Raw genomic sequence first — 18,814 nt, forward strand, 5'->3', positions numbered from 1 at the left:
AAAACCCTTACTGTGAAAGTGCCATGGTACAGTGATGGTTTCAGAGGATAATAGTATTTTACTTATATACAATGCATGGTCGATATATACCATGGTGTTAAATGATTATCATATTCATATACCATGGTATTGTGGTATTATTGATATTACTATAGTTATGTACCAAGGCACATTAAAGAATACCATGGTACCACCAAAGTAAATGTCCCAAAAACAGGACATTACCATGGTATGTTTTGTTAGTGTTAAGTACAGAATGCAGATATAAGTGGTTTCAGCCTACATTAAATGACGTTTACAGTGTAAAAGTGTGGTCTGCTCAGAGGACACTGATACAAGTGTCTTTCTTTCTTGCAGTGATTTTGCCTCTCTGGAGGAGCATGAGGCTGAGCTCAATGGACAGATGGGTTTGGATGTGGCAGAGCAAGAATTTGGTATTTGTCCTATATTGACTGGCAAAGAGATGAGCACATTGGAAGAAAGTGACTCTCTTTGCATGGTCATGTACCTCAGTCAACTTCATGAGCTCCTCAAAGACACAGAACCACCCAGTGGTAAGAATGAAGCATCTGTCTGTTGTTATATTGGATTCCCCTTAACCTCTTCAACTCTGCGGTCCAAAAGGGGGCACTATGTCGCAAAAAAAGTTTACGCTTAAAATTTTAAGTCTCCGAATAAATAAGTCAGGAATATGGGGTATCGTTTAAAAGCTTAGAATCTGAACTTCTTCATTTATGTTACTTAAAATAACAAAAAAAGGCCTAAAAACATTAATGTCGCAAATCAGCGCCACCTAGAGTTCATGTGGTAGAAATATTAATATGAATATAAAAGTCTTTCAAATAGCACTTAAATAGACAAATCATGTATCAAATGAAAGCTCTCATTCCCAGGAATCCGACTGTACAGTTTATTTTGTTGCCCTAATTCCACAGTTTGAAAGATTTTCAAAAGAATCGCAAAGTGAAATATGATATCTGTAAGACATCAAATTCAGACTTCTCTTTTATGGGCCAATCATTGCTGCTATAAGCTCCAAATAGCTAAAAACTTTATATCTGCTTTTACCTTAGACAGTTTAAAAAAAACTGCTTGCTTGTGTGAATAATCCAATGTTATATCTTAGATGTCCAGAACGAAATATGCGGTCCAGCAGGAAAAGCATGCTAAACAAATCATCGGAAAAATATGTTTTCTACTATTGATTATAAAATGTTATACATCATCACAAAGGGGAGGATCTCAGCTTTCTAATGACATCTAGATCTTTGATGCCTGACACTTGATTTTCTTGTCCACTCAGAGGCCTAGACTTTCGATTAAACAATGGGGATGGAGCATGAACTAAATATTAGACTGAATGTCTATGGACGAGCACATCTGTGAGGGCTAAAATGCGTTAGAGCGCCACCTACAGTCCACTGTTCTGAAAAAATTTGACAAATTTTTGGCAATTAGTCCACAGTATGTGTAAATGGCGAGCTTTTAAATTTGAGTGTGAAAAATGGCAGGCGGCGGCCCAAAAATGCCCCAGAGTTGAAGAAGTTAATGTTATATATAAATATTTTGACCCTCATTACTAGCAATAAAGCTTGAATATGACTGCTTAATGATTAACTGCAGTCAGCTTGGAAATAGTCAGTGGTTGTCGCATTAAAAAACATGAACAGGCTCTGTTTGCGATGGATTTCAAGCCTTCTGCTTACTGCATACTACACAGCACATACTGTAAACTGTCAACAATCTTTTATAAACATAATGTCAAACAGGATTCAGCATGCACCAAGAACATTTAAGTAGTACACTGTATTGTTGTCACATGAACTCACTGTGTTGCACTCTTAGAAATAAATATTTCATTTTCACATTTTTTATAAAATTTTGTGTGACGAGTGTTCATGCATTTACAATCATGTTCTTACACCGATTATGCTTAATAAGCCGACAACGCGTGTGGTCATGTAAAGGCATTAAACACATTCCTTTATCGGTGTGAGGTCATAAACGGCATAAGAATAAACCGACGACAGGGGTAGATTTTTGCCCATTATTTATTTTTGCTGATTTTGCGTTGCATATAAACAGCTTTACTGGGGTTCTGGGGTTATGCATATTTCTAATATATTATTCATATAGAATACATGAATTATGGCCCCGTAACGAGTCATATAAGGAGAATTGTGAGATGCTGAGTGTATGACTTGAAACAATGAACAAGAAATATAGACATTATTTTGAATTTGTTGCACAGAAAAAGTGTTTTAGAAAGTAACTTAAAAAACTTAAAAGTAAAGTAATTAGTAATGTGATTACTTTTTTAAATTAAATCATTTGTAATCTGATTACAAATTTTAGATAAATAATTAGTCATTTGTAGTGGATTACTATTTTTAAGTAACTTACCCAACACTGAGAAGGAGATATTAAAAATTGTGGTTGGTGTTGCTTTTGGTTTATTTATGTTACTGGAAATGGAAAGTCAAGTTTGCATCGCATTATAGGTAGAGTATTTAATGCAGTGTATTCTAGTTCTGGGAAAAATAGTAGGTCATCCGGGTATTCCATGCATAATTTGCTTATTGTGCACAGTGTACATACTGTACCACAAGCTTCATTTCTTTCAAAAACATTACCACACACATACAGTACAGTAAATGCACACAAAGACATGCAAACATATCTTTTTATCCTCTAACAGAAAGCCTGAGCTCCGATGAGAGAGCTGTTCTGTTCTCCAGCACCAGGTCACCCATCTCTCTGCTCAGTAAACTGGGACAGAGTCTTTCCCGCAAGCGCAATCCTAAGGTTTATGCTCACATACACACTCATAATCACACGACTGCTCTCTTTTTATGTCCCTCAGCCATATGTTGAGCTGTTATTTTTCATCTTTTTCAGGATAAGAAAGAGAAAGATGTAGACAGTGTTGGAAAGAGGAGGAGAACAAGTCAAGCTGGCCAATCAGAGGATGTGAGTATACTGTAGTTACATCCTAATGTGGCTTTTTACCTCTTTTATTATCTTTTATTTTCTGTGATATTTTCCTGGTATAGGAGGACAGTCCTCATGATACCAAAGATGATCAGACTGCTGCAGTAACTCCCGAGTCAGAACCAAAGATAGGTGCGGATGGTCACAGCAAGGTCCGGTCCATGGCAACACTACTGCTGGCTAAGTTTGAGGAGAACGCCCCATCGGCTTCAGCCATCGCAGTACGCAGACAGGTGTATATGTGTTTGTTTGTTTTTTTGCATTTTCTTGTGGTGTCAGTATGCTTACCTGTGTACAGTCTGATATGTATGTTCACTCAAAAAGCACAAACTGGTATGTTGGATGATGTAGAAAATGTGGTGCCAATGGAACGCTGCTGTTATTTATATTGTTTATTGACAGATGTTTTGTGGTTCATTACGCCTCTCTGTCACCCTATTTCAGACACTGGTCTCTCCTCCCCCTTTTCTGTCCACTTTTGCTAATGCAATATTTTTTCTTTTGTCCTCCATGCTCACATTAGAGTGGCTCCATGCCTAATCTAGGGCGAGTCAGTTCACCTTCCCCTCAGCCAGAGCTGTTGGCACAACCTCCAGCCTGGAGGCAGGTACACACCAGAGCAAAGTGAATAGGTGAAAGTTGTGTGTCTCATTAGACATAAAGCTAGTTCTGAGATTAGGTGATTGACTGTAATGAGGCGTTAGATTTAGAACATGTTTCATTGTTTTTAGTGATTTAGAAAGGACAAAGAATAACTTTTTGATACTCGTCCCCCCTTCCCAAGAAAAAACGCACAGAGCAGCAGGAGCTGATGAGTTTTCGCTACAAGGAAAAGCTCAAAGTTCATTCTCTGCCAAGTAGAAGCGAACAGGTAAAGGCACCTGTGCTCCAAGACTGGTTTTCTTTCACAGTCCTTACCTTAACTGTCCTATTCAACACAGAATTGTTCCCAAGGTACTTTAGGATCTCTTTAGGTCAGTAAATGTTTATGAAGGGCTCAGTGTATTATTGTGCCATGAGGTGTTTTAGAAGATTTTGTGTGTATTTCTATCAGTGACTGGAGGTCATGAGACATGTGATGCGAAGGGGGCTTAACCGAAAATTATCTGATAGAATGAATCGTTATCTCCATGATTATCTCTGTTCCTGACTGGATTTAATGTGAACTAATAGCATTTTTTTTTTTACTGATTGACTTAAAAAAAAAAATGTTTACTGATTGAACACAAGCCACGTGATAAGATGTGCGGATTGACGGTCTCAGATGCGGAGGCAACTGAGATTCGTCCTCCGCCACCCGGATTGAGGCGAGTCACTACGCCACCACGAGGACTTGGAGCGCATTGGGAATTGGGCATTCCAAATTCCCCTTCTGGGAACAGAGTCTTTAAATAAAAAACCCAAAAAGCCTCTCTCTTTTTACGGAGCTGATCAATGTTGCCTCCTCTTGCTGGGGATTTTATATGTTCAATACCAAAGAACAAAAAGGAGGACATGGGATGGTTATGTTCTTTAAAGTATCTTGCCACAGGATTGGCAAGGTCACTCCTTCTAATTGAACTCCTGTGTTCAGTGATACAGTCTTTTAGGCAGCGAGATGTTTCCCCAACATAAACTTTTTCACAAGGTCCGAAACGCGTTGGCAAAATAAAGTATGAATTATTCTCCACTCCACAAGTGCTGCTGGATTTGCTTCTTTAATAACTCTACATGATTTAAATATAAAAAATACATAATTATATAAATATAAAAATATTTTGTATTTTTTTTATACTTTATATTTTTCTATTATTTTTTTTAATTTTTTTTTATTTGTTTTAAATAAGACCAAAACTTTTTCTTTACAGTTTTTGTGAGATTCACCCTCACCTCACCTCTCCTCACCTATATCACAAAAATAAACAACTTATTGTGATAGAAAGGTTTAGGTTTAGTAAATTAATGAACTACTGATTGAAAAAAATAAGTTAGGATGAAAAAAGGTAAATTATTGGTAAATGCTATTTTTGGAGAGCATTTTGCCATTTCCACACATTTTTTACATTCATATGGATATCTTTTCTTTATCTGTGTAGTGGTTTTAATCTCATAAAAAACCCTTTCTATGTGTCTTTCCATTTCCCTCCTCCTTTTGTGTTTTTCGTGCTCATCTTTTGATTTGTAGAGCTACATTCAGATGTATACAGGCGGTGTGAGCTCATTGGCTCAGCAGATAGCCAGTCAGATTCAGAGTCAGCAGGACCAAGCTCCCAAGCTCCTTCACAGGAGGGAGTTGGTAAGAGTTCACCTGTAGTGCTGGCAGCAAAACCTCCTAACATTGTGTATGTTCTTCTATCCCTTGTGCTTGTATTTGTGTGTGTGAGACTATCCTGTAACCAATTTACTACTGTTGTCATACACTATGAGTGTATGAATCCCTGCTGTAATCCAATTTCACTAGTAGGGCTTAACGCTTCACTCAGACTTTGTTCACACCCAAATCATCTTTCCATGATGAAGTATTGCATTCCAATGCAATTCATTCTAATTATATATATATATATATATATATATATATATATATATATATATATATATATAAAAAAAATCTAAAATCTCTTCTAAACAAGCTCCATGATTTTTAGATATTATTCATGTCCGTAGCACATATGGTGGAGAAGAGTTATACACCGAGGTTTGATAGATAACTTTAGGGGTTTAGAACAATGACATAACATTAGAACAAGTATGAGTAACAATAATGGTGATGCTTGACTTAGTTAGCACCACTAATAATGACACATTTTTGCATGCATGCATTTAATTATGTTCGCTTTGTTTAATGCACCTTGACACCTCGGATCAGTCCGCACAGCTTTGTCCTATCAATGTTAAGAACCTTTCTGACTTTTTACCTTTGACCTCTCACATGTAGGGCTCTCAAAAGAAAAACTTTCCCGTGAGCGTGGGTGGCAGCGATGTGTGTTATTTTTGCGCTCAGCGTGTGTATGTCATGGAGAGGTTAAGCGCGGAGGGAAAGTTCTTCCACAGGAGCTGCTTCCAGTGTGACCACTGCAGTTCCACATTACGCCTCTCCAACTACGCTTACGACCAGCTACATGGTGAGTGTGTACGTTTAAGCAATATCACACAATATTACTGACATTAGCTGTTTTGTTTATTTTTGCTCTGCCAGTGAAAATAGTTCCAAAAAATTGGAGCAGAGAAACGGAATGATACAAAAACTGAAACGTTCCAATGCTGTTATTTGAAATATCAGCACTCTTGGAATGCCACTTATGCAATCAAATTAGTAAACTTGAACTAACTGTTGTATAACTGTGCATCAACCACTTGTAAGTTCATAGTAAAAACAATGTTTATGACCCTTTAACATGATAATGCTTACAGTAATATAATGATTACTTAGTGATTTTAAATTTGTATGGTCATATTAAGTGTTTCGCTTTTTATGGATGTTGTCACAAGATAGGCTTCCCAGCGTGTCAGAATGTGCTGTTGTTCTCTTTTGCCGTTGGCGACTGTTTTTCAGTCAAACAAACTGCTCTGTTGTTACCATTCTGCAGTCATAAGGTCTAAACTGTGTGTGTCCTGGGACAGTGCTTTTATTGTTGTTCCGAACATGACTGTGTGACACTCTCACATGAAATAAGGGCCCTTAGAAAGTTGCCAACTAAACAATTTTTTAAAAATAGTAGTCAAAACATCCATAACAATTCGAACTGATAGGGTCTTGTAGATCACATGCTTCAGACACTTCAAAAGTTTAAAAAAGAGGCGGCATTTGCACAGACTTCAGCCAAGGTATAAATAAGACATTTGGTCTCTGCCTCAAATGCTTTTTTTATTTTCCGGGTACCTCTTAATTTCTTTTCATTCTGTTTGTACAGGGAAGTTTTACTGTAAGCACCACTACAGTTTCAAACTGGCCGGAGTGACTCACAGAAAGAGACCGGCCCCTCCTGTGGCCCCTCGGCCTGCTCAGGTAACCTTAACATTCACCACTTATTTACATGTACATACCTTTAGATCTACAGTATGTGCTTGCCTTTTTTTTTCAGATTATGTTTGGTCTTTTATTATTTCTATTAAAAACTACATGCATTTTATTGCATTTTCCATATTTTTGACAAACAGATAATGTCCAAATGCTTATCTTAATTTTTAATATATCTACTGTCAGTATATAATTTGTTTTGTATAATTTAAAACCTAATAAACCTCTTTTCATGTAATATTTTGCTTGCAAAAATGTTTTACATTTTTTGCTTTGCTTAAAATTAAAGGGATGGTTCACCAAAAAAGAAATTTTCTCACCCTTCTATCTTCCATGGAACACAAAAGGAGATGTTAGGCAGAGCGTTAAACTTAGTCACTATTCACTTTCATTGCATTAATTTTTTTCTTACAATGAAAGTGAATGGTGACTGAGGCTCTTCCTAACAACTCCTTTTGTGTCCCATAGAAGATAGAAAGACACACAGGTTTGGAACAACATGAGGGTGAGTAAATGGTGACAGAATATTTATTTTTGGAAGAACTGTCCCTTTAAGTGTGGCTTAAGTGTCCAAATAATTTTGGGGTCACATTTACAATTAACACTTTGTGTAAAAGTGAAATTGCTCTGTGCTAATAAACACTCATTCTATTGGTGCCTTATTTTTAATATTTCTTTCCCAGGGGTTGCAGAAATTCATAGCAGGGGGACTATTTATTGTGTGTGTCAGATTTATTATGATTTTTACAAAACAATGTTTTGCATGGTACTGTATTTTTCTAACCAGTTTTTGAATATTTCTATATAGTGTTTAATGTTTGAATAACCTCTTTGAGGCTGAATAATGCAGTGTGAGGATGTGTAATTAAGAAAGACAGAGACAGAGAGAGAGAGAGACACTGAAAAAGACTGCAAATTAATTTCAGTTCTCATTTATAATTTAGGCACAAAGCCAGCCACACTTGTCCCTGCCTCTTTTATTTAAACAAGCATTGCATGCATTTACAAAAGGCAAAAAGTCTAATGGACTCTTTCTTTTCAGGCTGTTCCTGCCCCATCCTCGGCTTCTACATCTCTGTCCTCTCCAGGCTCAGTGGACATGGCCACACCACCAGACTGCTGGTCCTCCACCACCCACCGAGACATGACATCCAGTCTGGCTAAGCGACTATGTGGTACTCCAGAACGCATAGAGCTGGAGAACTACAAACCCTGTCCACCGCAACAGAACAGCCCTTTACTGGAGGTTCCAGAGGAGACGTTGGCACAGCACAACCTCAGTGCAAGCCTGCAGGAGAAGAACCCAGAGGAGCAGTCCAGGTAACAAGCATTCAATGATATGGTTTGCCTGGGTAATTTTCAATAAATTTCCCCCTTTACATTACTCATTCTGTCACATTGACCACCCTTTTATTGCATATTGCACATTTATGTATTTCATATATTTTATAGGCTACATACAGTATTACTATACTTTGAACATATTACTTTATACTTTGTATTATTAATAATGTCTGTTAATATTATTTAAAGGTTTTAATGTCTTTATTTATCTATTTGTTTTTATTGTTAATTGTTTTTGGTTGTTAAAGGGATAGTTTACTTAAAAATGAAAATTCCTTCTTCATTTGCTCACATCATGTTGTTCTAAACCATCTAAACCATTGTATAATAATACTTGAATACAAAAAAAAAACTTCTATAAAAGTAGCTCTGAGTCAGAGCTGGATGAGGAGGAGCTTGCCTGGAAGAGGGAGGAGGTGCCACATGCCAGGACCAATGGAGAAAGAGATGTAGATCTGGGGGAGGGGCAAAAGGAGGAAGAGGGAGATGTGGATCTTGAAAGACAAGGGGAGAAGGAGGAAGAGGAGGAGAAAGAAGAAGACAAACGGGACGTTTCTGAAGATAAAGAAGGTGAAAAAGAAGAAGAAGAGGAGGAGAAGGATGACGAAGGAAATTCTAGTGATGGTGAGTGGTTGTTTGTAGTCCATAGCTTTTCTTTTGGGTATCATCAGAAAGGACTTCAATAAAATGTTTAATATCATCTGGCTTTCTTTTGACTATATGGTTTCTTTATTATAGAGAAATCATCTTGTACATTCTTAAAGGAATAGTTCACCTGAAAATTAAAATTCTCTCATCATTAACTCACCCTCATGCCATCCCAGATATGTATATGACTTTCTTTCTTCTGCTGAACACAAATTAGTTTTTTTAGAAGAATACAGTATATCAGCTTTGTAGGTCCATTCAATGCAAGTGGTCAACTCCGGTGGTTTAATCCATATCTTCTGAAGCAATTCAATAAAGTTTTTGGGTGAAAACAGACTAAAATGTAACTCCTTTTTCACTATAAATCTAGACATCCGCAGTCTCCTTGGCGATCATTATTTCTAGTTCGATTACACTTCCTAGTGCCATCGGTCGGCACATCCATCAAGCACTAGGAAGTGTAATCAAGCTTGAAATTATGAATGCCAATGAGACTGCGGATGTCAAGATTTATAGTGAAAAAGAAGTTAAATTGTAGTCTGTTTTCACCCCCAAAAATTATTGAATCGCTTCAGAAGATATGGATTAAACCACTCGAGTTGACCACTTGCACTGAATGGACCTACAAAGCTGAAAAAGGTTATATATTTTTGTCTGTTCTCACCCAAAATTGATTAGATAGTTTTAGAAGACATGGATTAAACCATTGGAATCTGACTGATTACTTTTATGCTGCCTTTATGTGTATTTGTTTTTTTTGTTTTTTTTTTTTTGGAGCTTCAAAGTTTTGGTCACCATTCATTTGCATTGTATGGACTTACAGAGCTTACATATTCTTCTAAAAATATTTATTTGTGTTCTGCAGAAAAAAGAAAGTCATACACATCTGGATTGGCATGATAAGTAAATGATGAGAGAATTTTCATTTTTGGGTGAACTATCCTTTTAAGCTGAGGTATTGCTCAATTTAATGTCTCTCTTCATCTGGTTTTATGTCATTTCCCATATCTGTCTTTCTTGATGTATTTGTCTTTGTGCTTGTATGTGAGGTATATTTACGTGTTTACTTGTCTGTATGTATTTATTGTTGTGTATTCACCACTTTATGTGTGTATGTATTTTGGGGGTGTTTATTTATTTATGTGTGTATGTATAGAGGGTGAGTACTGCCCTTGGGAGAGGGAACGGCTTTCAGGGGTGTGGCTTGAGGAAGAGGCGGGGTTTATGGAAGGTAGCACCGCCCCTGATAACCATTGTCGGCCTACTGCAGTTTTTGTTGCTTTTATTTTCATTTGAAAGATCTTGTTTGCTGATTTTTCATTTGAAAGCAGTAACTATGCGTTTAAATTGCATTTGTAATCTGCTTATGTGCTAAGCATTAGCTTTTTGTGTTTTTGATTTGTGCTTACATGTTTTACTGAAATAATTTGCAATTGTTGGTTTGGCTGTTTCATTCATTCTGCAAATACATAGTTCTATACAACCAAATTCAAATCAGGCTGCAATTTATGAAATATAAAAAATGAAAGTGAATGATGGTGCACAAGAACAGCAACATCAAACTTTAAATGGACAAGATATGACTTTGCACAATTATGGTTCACAAAAGTAAACTATAGCAGGGTAAACTTCTAAAGAGGTACATGGGAGACCAAGACCTTAGCGCCCTAAGTGCAGCACTGTGCGATATGTCATACGTGCAAAGTCAGAAGGCATGGCCATGAGGTTCTGATATTTTTATGCAAGCATATGCTAAGTCAAGGCGCAAGAGGGTTGGCAAAATAGCACGCACAAAGCACTAATGGTCTAGGCTAAATACAATTTTATTCTGAGGTTCTTCGATAATTGCACCGCCTGTGTCCTATTATATATAGTGCATTCAGAAAGTATTCAGACCCCTTCATATTTTTCATATGTTGTTATGCTGCAGTGTTATGCTAAAATGCTTCACATTGTTTTTTTCTTCACATCAATCTACACTCCATACCCCATAATGACAAAGCAAAAACCTGATTTTTGATAACTTCAAATTTATTAAAAAGAAAAAACTGAAGTATCACATTGATAAGTATTCAGACCCTTTGCTATGACACTTGAAATTTAGCTCAGGTGCATCCCATTTCTCTGGATCATCTTTGAGATGTTTCTACACTTTGATTGGAGTACGCCTGTGTCAAATTCAATTGATTGGACATGATTTGGAAAGGCACACACCTGTCTATATAAGGTCTCACAGCTGAATGTGCACATCAGAGCAAAAACCAAGCCATGAGGTCAAAGGAACTGCCTACAGAGCTCAAAGACAGGACTGTGTCAAGGCATAGATCTGGGGAAGGCTACAAAAAAATTTCGGCTGCATTGAAGGTTCCCAAGAGCCCAGTGGTCTCCATAATTCTTAAATGGATGAAGTTTGGAACACCCAGGATTCTTCCTAGAGCTGGCCGCCTGGCCAAACTGAGCAATCGGGGGAGAAGGGCCTTGGTAAGAGAGGTGACCAAAAACTCGATGGTCACTCTGTTTGAGCTCCAGAGATCATGTGTGAGATGGGAGAAACTTGCAGAAGGACAACCATCACTGCAACACTCCACCGATCTTGGATTTATGGCAGAATGGCCAGACGGAAACCTCTCCTCAGTGCAAGAGAGCAAAAAAGCACCTAAAGGACTCTCAGACTGTGAGAAACAAGATTCTCTGGTCTGATGATATGAAAATTGAACTGTTTGGCCTCAGTTCTAAGCATCATGTCTGGAGGAAACCAGGCACAGCTCATCACCTGCGCAATACCATCGCATAGGTGAAGCATGGTGGTGATAGCATCATGCTGTGGGGGTGTTTTTCAGCGGCAGGGAACGGGGGAGTGATCATGGTTGAAGGAAAGCTGAACGCAGCAAAATACAGAGATATCCTTAATGAAAACCTGGTCCAGACCGCTCAGGACCTCAGACTGGGCCAAAGGTTCACCTTCCAACAGGACAATGACCCTAAGCACACAGTCAAGACAACGCAAGGGTGACTTAGGACAACTCTGTGAATGTCCTTGAGCCTGGACTTGAACCCAATCAAACATCTGGAAAGACCTAAAAATGGCTGTCCATTGACAGTCCCTATCCAACCTGACAGAGCTTGAGTGGATCTGCAGAGCAGAATGGCAGAAAATCCCCAAATCCTGGTGTGACAAGCTTGTTGCATCATACCCAAAAAGACTTGAGGCTGTAATCGCTGCCAAAGGTGCTTCAACTAAGTACTGAGTTAAGGGTCTGAATACTTATGTCAATGTAATATTACAGTTTTTTTCTTTTTCATAAATTTGCAGTTATCAAAAATCTGGTTTTTGCTTTGTCATTATGGGGTTTGGATTGTAGATTGATGTGAAAAACAAAAACATATTTAAAGCATTTTAGCATAAGGCTGCAACATAACAAAATGTGTAAAAAATTAAGGGGTCTGAATACTTTCTGAATGCACTGTATATTTCATTTCATGTACTATTATATGTTTCCAGACTGCTTCATATTGCTGCTTTTCGAAATCTTTTCTAATGGCTTTTTTGCTTTCTCAAAAAAATCTTTTTGTAAAGAAGATTCTAGAAGTTCAATTCTTTCTTTCTTTGGAACTCAAGTTTTCCTTTCATGTTTACTAGAGTCCTGTGAAGGGTACAGCAGCGACCCGGATTTAGAAGCCAGCTCGGACAGAGAATCCAAACCGTGTGATCTACAGCAACAACAAGATACAGCTTCAGTGTTTTTGACTCATGTACAGTTTCACCAAGTACCCACCTCGCCAGAGTCCTCACCTACCCAGAAACACACTATATTCAATTATATCTCCACACCCAAACCTGAACTGGTTATTGGCCCAGAAAAACCAACCACCAAGAGGTCAGAGGTCATCGAGGAGTTCTGGCTAAAGAGTGCAGAGATCAGGAGGAGTTTAGGACTAACCCCACTGTCTAGAGATTGCCACCCCGAACTTATGGCAGATTCCTCTAACGAAAAATCCATTACTAAAGAAAGCTTTTACACCTCGGTCACATACATACCGTCCTACAATAATTCCGGCTCAGATTCAGCCTATCAAACGCCAAGAAACAGTGTTTCAAGCAAACAAACTCCCTCTCAGACGGATGTTCATAGCATGCACACACACTCACCATCTTCTGTACCATCTCACACTCTTGAAGGTGAGGCAGGTGTTGCTTTAGAGGAGGCCATAGGGCGATGTTCTGTAATCCACAGACTCAGCATCACTGTTGAAGGTTGTGTGATGGCTGACAAGCAAGATTTGGACCCTAATCCTGCCTCTTTTGATACAAATCAAAGAGATTTAAATCCCGATGCAGGCCTTTTGACCCCTCCCTACAGCCCACTTCACTCCCCTCTTGTTGCACGACAGTCTTGCACCCTTCGACATTCTGAACCGGTTCTGGAGCAAGATGTTCTGGTCTGTTCATCTTCATACCCGCAGCGGGACAGTTTTAAACTCAACCAAGCTCAGAGTCTTCCTTCAGATGAGATAGAGGTACTATGTGGGGGTGACCCCGAAGAGGCTCACCCTTACCCTGCTACACCAACCAGACTGCCGGAAAGATCAAACATCATGGAGACTGGCAATATGGTTGGAGCCAACCATGCTGAGATGGGTAAGCGCAGACTGGAACACAGGAGGACACTTTCAGACCAGGTGGTCACCCCATTGCTGGCAGGGGGGCCAGAGGTCAGGCTTCGGAGGTCAGAAATGAAACTATGGGGGGCGGAGGGGAGAATAGAGGAGAAGGACAAAAAAAGCAAATCGTTGTTCTCACCCCGTAAAAGCAGGAAGAGCATGAATGTAGCTGCTGAGACCAAGCAGGAGCCAGGAAAGCATAAGTCCCTTTGGAAGGCTGTTTTTTCTGTGTATAAGAAGGACAAGAAGAAGAAGGAGGCAGCGATGATGGCTGACACTCTACCTGCCACTGCTAAACCTGAGAGCAAACGGAAAGTGCCGGGTATCAACAGAACCACAGGTTGGTTGGTTGGTTGTTTGGTTGGATGGTTGGTTGGGGAGTTGGTTGGTTGGTTGGTTGGATGGATGGATGGTTTGTTGGTTTGTTGGATGGATGGTTGGCTGGTTGATTGGTTGGTTGGTTGGATGGATGAATCATAGATAGATAGACAGACAGACAGACAGACAGACAGACAGACAGACATGGAATGATGGATGGATATGGATCTATAAATAAACTGTATCACATAAACCTGATGTTGATGTTAAGGTTTGGTGACTGTTTCTCCACACCACAGACCTGTGTTTCAGGAAGAATCCCAGTTTCTCTGAGGAAACAGACTTGTCCTGCAGTGCTGTTTTAGAAAGATGTCCTCTCAGAGCTCAGGTAGAGCAAAACCCTTTTTTGTTGTTTTCTGTCTTCTTTCATCCACCTATTCCTCTTATTTAAACTCTGAAATGCTCCAATTTTCCTTTTAAACAGGTTATCATAAATCTCAAATTTTTTATGATATGGCCCTCATTTCTTTACAATGACGGGGCTGGCCTAAGTTTCTGAACACTGAATAAGCACCTTTGATATGGGAGGTCATGTGTTAATGTAGTCATGTTTCTAGTGGCAGAAATCCAAGGATTGCAGAATGAGTCAATTTTGCAGCTAAGTTTCAATAGATGGTATTCAGTAGAAGGTTTTGAATTCTGAAAGTTACAATATGTTTTCTTAAGGCGTGGTGAATTTTACCTTTGCACGGTGAAATTCTGCGGATGAAGAAGGCATCGGCGGAAGTTTAGTGCGTGTGAAACCAGCAAAAAATGAATTGCCAAGCAGTCTATTTTTAATGCTGCCCTTTATACTCTGAGATTGAAGTTAAAAAGGAAGTCACCGCTAAAATTATATCTTTGTCCATTGTGAATATTTAGTGTAGCTGTGTACGAAGCACCACCCACTCAGAGATCACTGCCAAACCAAACAACTTCCTATTGGTCAACATGGTGAATTCACCTGCCAAAGTTCACCAGAATTGAACTATATGCGAAATTCTTCGCCACCAGAAGTCCATCGCTCAAAATTCACAATCGCACGGATTCTCATTGAGATGACTGTATTTCGCCAGCGGAATTTCGCCGTGCAAAAGTAAATGTGACTGCGCCTTTAGTCAAATGAACGCAAATTCAAGATCCAAAATCAAATGTCTCAATTCAATTTCAAAAGATCGAGGGAAATTTGATTTCTCATTATATGACCCTTTAATGCCTTTTTCTTGAATTGATTTTGTCTTTTACATTTTCTTATGGTCCTCTTTCAATCTTCTAAAAGTTAAATTATTCTTAATGCTTTTTCTTACTGAATACAGTAATAAGACTCATTGCTTTACATTAATCTCTGACTCCCTTTAGAACAGTATAGCTGGTTAGATTACCAGGCAGTTCATTTATTTAAATAAGCCTGTTTGTGAGCTTGCTGTGCTAAATTAGAGGTAATTAGTAAATGTCTTTTCTGGCTGTGTTCTCAGCTGAATCAAGAGCTATCTGACTTTCTGAAGCCAGACCTTCAGAAAGAAACAATTAATGAGGAGGTTCAGGAAGGGGAAGAGGTATCAAACATGAAATCCAAAAGGGTTTTTCATTCTAAACTGATTTATTCTGATAGATTGTGATGGTAAAAGTTTTCTGTGGCTGGTAGCACATACAGTAGATGTGTATTGTTCACTGGTTGTACTGTACATTACATGACCAACATTGTGTGGACACCCCCTTCTAACAAACAGGTTTGGTTTTTTCAGCTATACCCCTTACTAACGTACCTCTGTCGTTATGTACGTAAAACCAAGCATACAGTCATGCAATCTTCTTAGACACAAATTAGTGTGGTGTTTAGGTGTCCACATACTGTTGGCCTTGTACATGGAATACATGCAGTTTGTGATGTGTTTAGTTCTATTTTGGTGTTGTACTCAGAATACAGTTTTGTTAAATGCAGAAGATTAATACAATCTCTTCCTTCTCTCTCCTGAGTCGCTTTACGTGCCTCATGCACTGGCATTCAAGAGAGCGTACGCCATTAAGGTAGCATCTATTTATTTGACATTTATTTAGCCCCTTCAACATTTCATTCCCATTGGTTGATGCAGCAACACTCAGTGTCTTGTTGCCCAATAGAAACACAATGTTAAGCCAGAGCGGCCAGCCAAGGTATCCACACCTGAGTCGTCATGTCCGACAGAGGTGGTAGGTGTGTGGGTGGTGTTCCCCGACCCCTCCAGCATAAGTTTGTGTACCACGCTGTTTCAGAAAGCAGGAACAGAGGAAGAACTCAATGCCAAGCTGACCCGCAGAGTGCAGAGAGCAGCGCGCAGACAGGCCAAGCAAGAGGAGCTGCGGAGATTGCATAGAGCACAGGTGTGTGTGTGTGTGTGTGTATATCTGTGCCATCTTTTAAAGCTGTTAAATGCATGTTTATCTTTGTGCACATCATGTTGGTATTTACAGTGGGCTCAAAGTCTAAGACCATGTTGAAAATCTGGAATATATACAGTATATATACTCTGAGCACTTTATTAGGAACACTATGGTCCTAATAAAGAGCCCAACATGGTCTGCTGTTGTAGACCATCTGTCTCAAGGTTCGACGTGTTGTGCATTCTGAGATGCTTTCCTGCTTACTACAACTGTACAGAGTGGTTATCCGAGTTACCATAGCCTTTCTGTCAGCTCGAACCAGTCTGGCCATTCTCCATTGACCTCTCTCATTAACAAGGCGTTTCTGTCCGCAAAACTGCTGCTCACTTTGTTTTTGGAACCATTCTGAGTAAACTCTAGAGACTGTTTTGCATGAAAATCTCAGGAGATCAGCAGTTACAGAAATATTCAAACCAGCCTGTCTGGCACCAACAATCATGCCACGGTCGAAATGACTGGGATAAAAATTTTCCCCCATTCTTCTATTTGATGTGAGCATGAACTGAAGCTCCTGATCCGTATCTGAATTAATTATATGCATTGCACTGCTGCCACACGATTGGCTGATTAGATAATTGCATGAATAAGTAGGTGTACAGGTGTTCCTAATAAAGTGATCAGTGAGTGTGTTTTTTATATATATATATATATATATATATATATATATATATATATGTACAGTACATCCGGAAAGTATTCACAGCGCTTTACATTTTGTTATGTTACAGCCTTATTCCAAAATGGATTAAATTCATTATTTTCCTCAAAATTCTACAAACAATACCCCATAATGACAACGTGAAAGAAGTTTGTATGAAATCTTTGCAAATTTATAAAAATAAATAATTAAATTTAAAAAAATCACATGTACATAAGTATTCACAGCCTTTGCCATGACACTCAAAATTGAGCTCAGGTGCATCCTGTTTCCACTGATCATCCTTGAGATGTTTCTTCAACTTGATTGGAGTCCACCTGTGGTAAATTCAGTTGATTGGACATGATTTGGAAAGGCACACACCTGTCTATATAAGGTCCCACAGTTAACAGTGCATGTCAGAGCACAAACCAAGCCATGAAGTCCAAGGAATTGTCTGTAGACCTCTGAGACAGGATTGTATCGAGGCACAGATCTGGGGAAGGGTACAGAAACATTTCTGCAGCATTGAAGGTCCCAATGAGGACAGTGGCCTCCATCATCCGTAAGTGGAAGAAGTTTGGAACCACCAGGACTCGGGGGAGAAGGGCCTTAGTCAGGGAGGTGACCAAGAACCCGATGGTCACTCTGACAGAGCCCCAGCATTTCTCTGTGGAGAGAGGAGAACCTTCCAGAAGAACAACCATCTCTGCAGCACTCCATCAATCAGGCAGGAAGCCACTCCTCAGTAAAAGGCACATGACAGCCCAACTGGAGTTTGCCAAAAGGCACCTGAAGGACTCTCAGACCATGAGAAACAAAATTCTCTGGTCTGATGAAACAAAGATTGAACTCTTTGGCCTGAATGGCAAGCGTCATGTCTGGAGGAAACCAGGCACTGCTCATCACCTGGCCAATACCATCTGGTGGTGGCAGCATCATGCTGTGGGGATGTTTTTCAGTGGCAGGAACTGGGAGACTAGTCAGGATCGAGGGAAAGATGAATGCAGCAATGTACAGAGACATCCTTGATGAAAACCTGCTCCAGAGCGCTCTGGACCTCAGACTGGGGCGAAGGTTCATCTTCCAACAGGACAATGACCCCAAGCACACAGCCAAGATAACAAAGGAGTGGCTCCGGGACAACTCTGTGAATGTCCTTGATTGAACCCGATTGAACATCTCTGGAGAGATCTGAAAATGGCTGTGCACCGACACTTCCCATCCAACCTGATGGAACTTGAGAGGTCCTGCAAAGAGGAATGGGAGAAACTGCCCAAAAATAGGTGTGCCAAGCTTGTAGCATCATACTCAAAAAGACTTGAGGCTGTAATTGGTGCCAAAGGTGCTTCAACAAAGTATTGAGCAAAGGCTGTGAATACTTATGTACATGTGATTTTTTTTTTTCTTTTTAATTTGCAAAGATTTCAAACAAACTTCTTTCACGTTGTCATTATGGGGTATTGTTTGTAGAATTGAGGAAAATAATGAATTTAATCCATTTTTGAATAAGGCTGTAACATAACAAAATGTGGAAAAAGTGAAGTGCTGTGAATACTTTCCGGATGCACTGTGTATATATATATATATATATATATCAATTTAATCTGAAATTAACAAAGTTGAAAGATTTAAAAAAATTTAAAACTACGATTTTTCGTAAATGAATATGTATTTAAAATGCACTATTTCTAGGTCACTAATCAAATGGGATCAGATTTGTGACATTGACCATGTAAAATCTGTACAAAAGATTT

At 39.1% G+C, this 18,814-nt stretch overlaps 1 protein-coding gene across 4 annotated transcripts in view; it reads left to right on the forward strand.

Annotated features, from left to right (window-relative positions):
- The window catches only part of mical3b (microtubule associated monooxygenase, calponin and LIM domain containing 3b), a 51,405-nt gene that overhangs the window by 25,990 nt on the left and 6,601 nt on the right, over positions 1-18,814 (forward strand). Inside the window, exons 13-27 of one of the 4 annotated variants that reach the window (XM_051688654.1) lie at positions 358-554; positions 2,699-2,805; positions 2,899-2,970; positions 3,054-3,224; positions 5,156-5,266; positions 5,906-6,092; positions 6,882-6,976; positions 8,031-8,308; positions 8,700-8,956; positions 10,137-10,211; positions 12,621-13,982; positions 14,260-14,348; positions 15,475-15,555; positions 15,977-16,027; positions 16,121-16,360. In XM_051688654.1, coding sequence (XP_051544614.1) covers positions 358-554; positions 2,699-2,805; positions 2,899-2,970; positions 3,054-3,224; positions 5,156-5,266; positions 5,906-6,092; positions 6,882-6,976; positions 8,031-8,308; positions 8,700-8,956; positions 10,137-10,211; positions 12,621-13,982; positions 14,260-14,348; positions 15,475-15,555; positions 15,977-16,027; positions 16,121-16,360 — 3,373 coding nt within the window. Of the gene's footprint in view, positions 1-357; positions 555-2,698; positions 2,806-2,898; positions 2,971-3,053; positions 3,225-5,155; positions 5,267-5,905; positions 6,093-6,881; positions 6,977-8,030; positions 8,309-8,696; positions 8,957-10,136; positions 10,212-12,620; positions 13,983-14,259; positions 14,349-15,474; positions 15,556-15,976; positions 16,028-16,120; positions 16,361-18,814 lie in introns of all 4 variants that reach the window. The other 3 variants (XM_051688655.1, XM_051688656.1, XM_051688657.1) reach the window with 3 other exon arrangements.

Source organism: Myxocyprinus asiaticus, chromosome 45 (assembly GCF_019703515.2).
Source record: "Myxocyprinus asiaticus isolate MX2 ecotype Aquarium Trade chromosome 45, UBuf_Myxa_2, whole genome shotgun sequence".
In the NCBI taxonomy this organism is placed as follows: Eukaryota; Metazoa; Chordata; class Actinopteri; order Cypriniformes; family Catostomidae; genus Myxocyprinus; species Myxocyprinus asiaticus.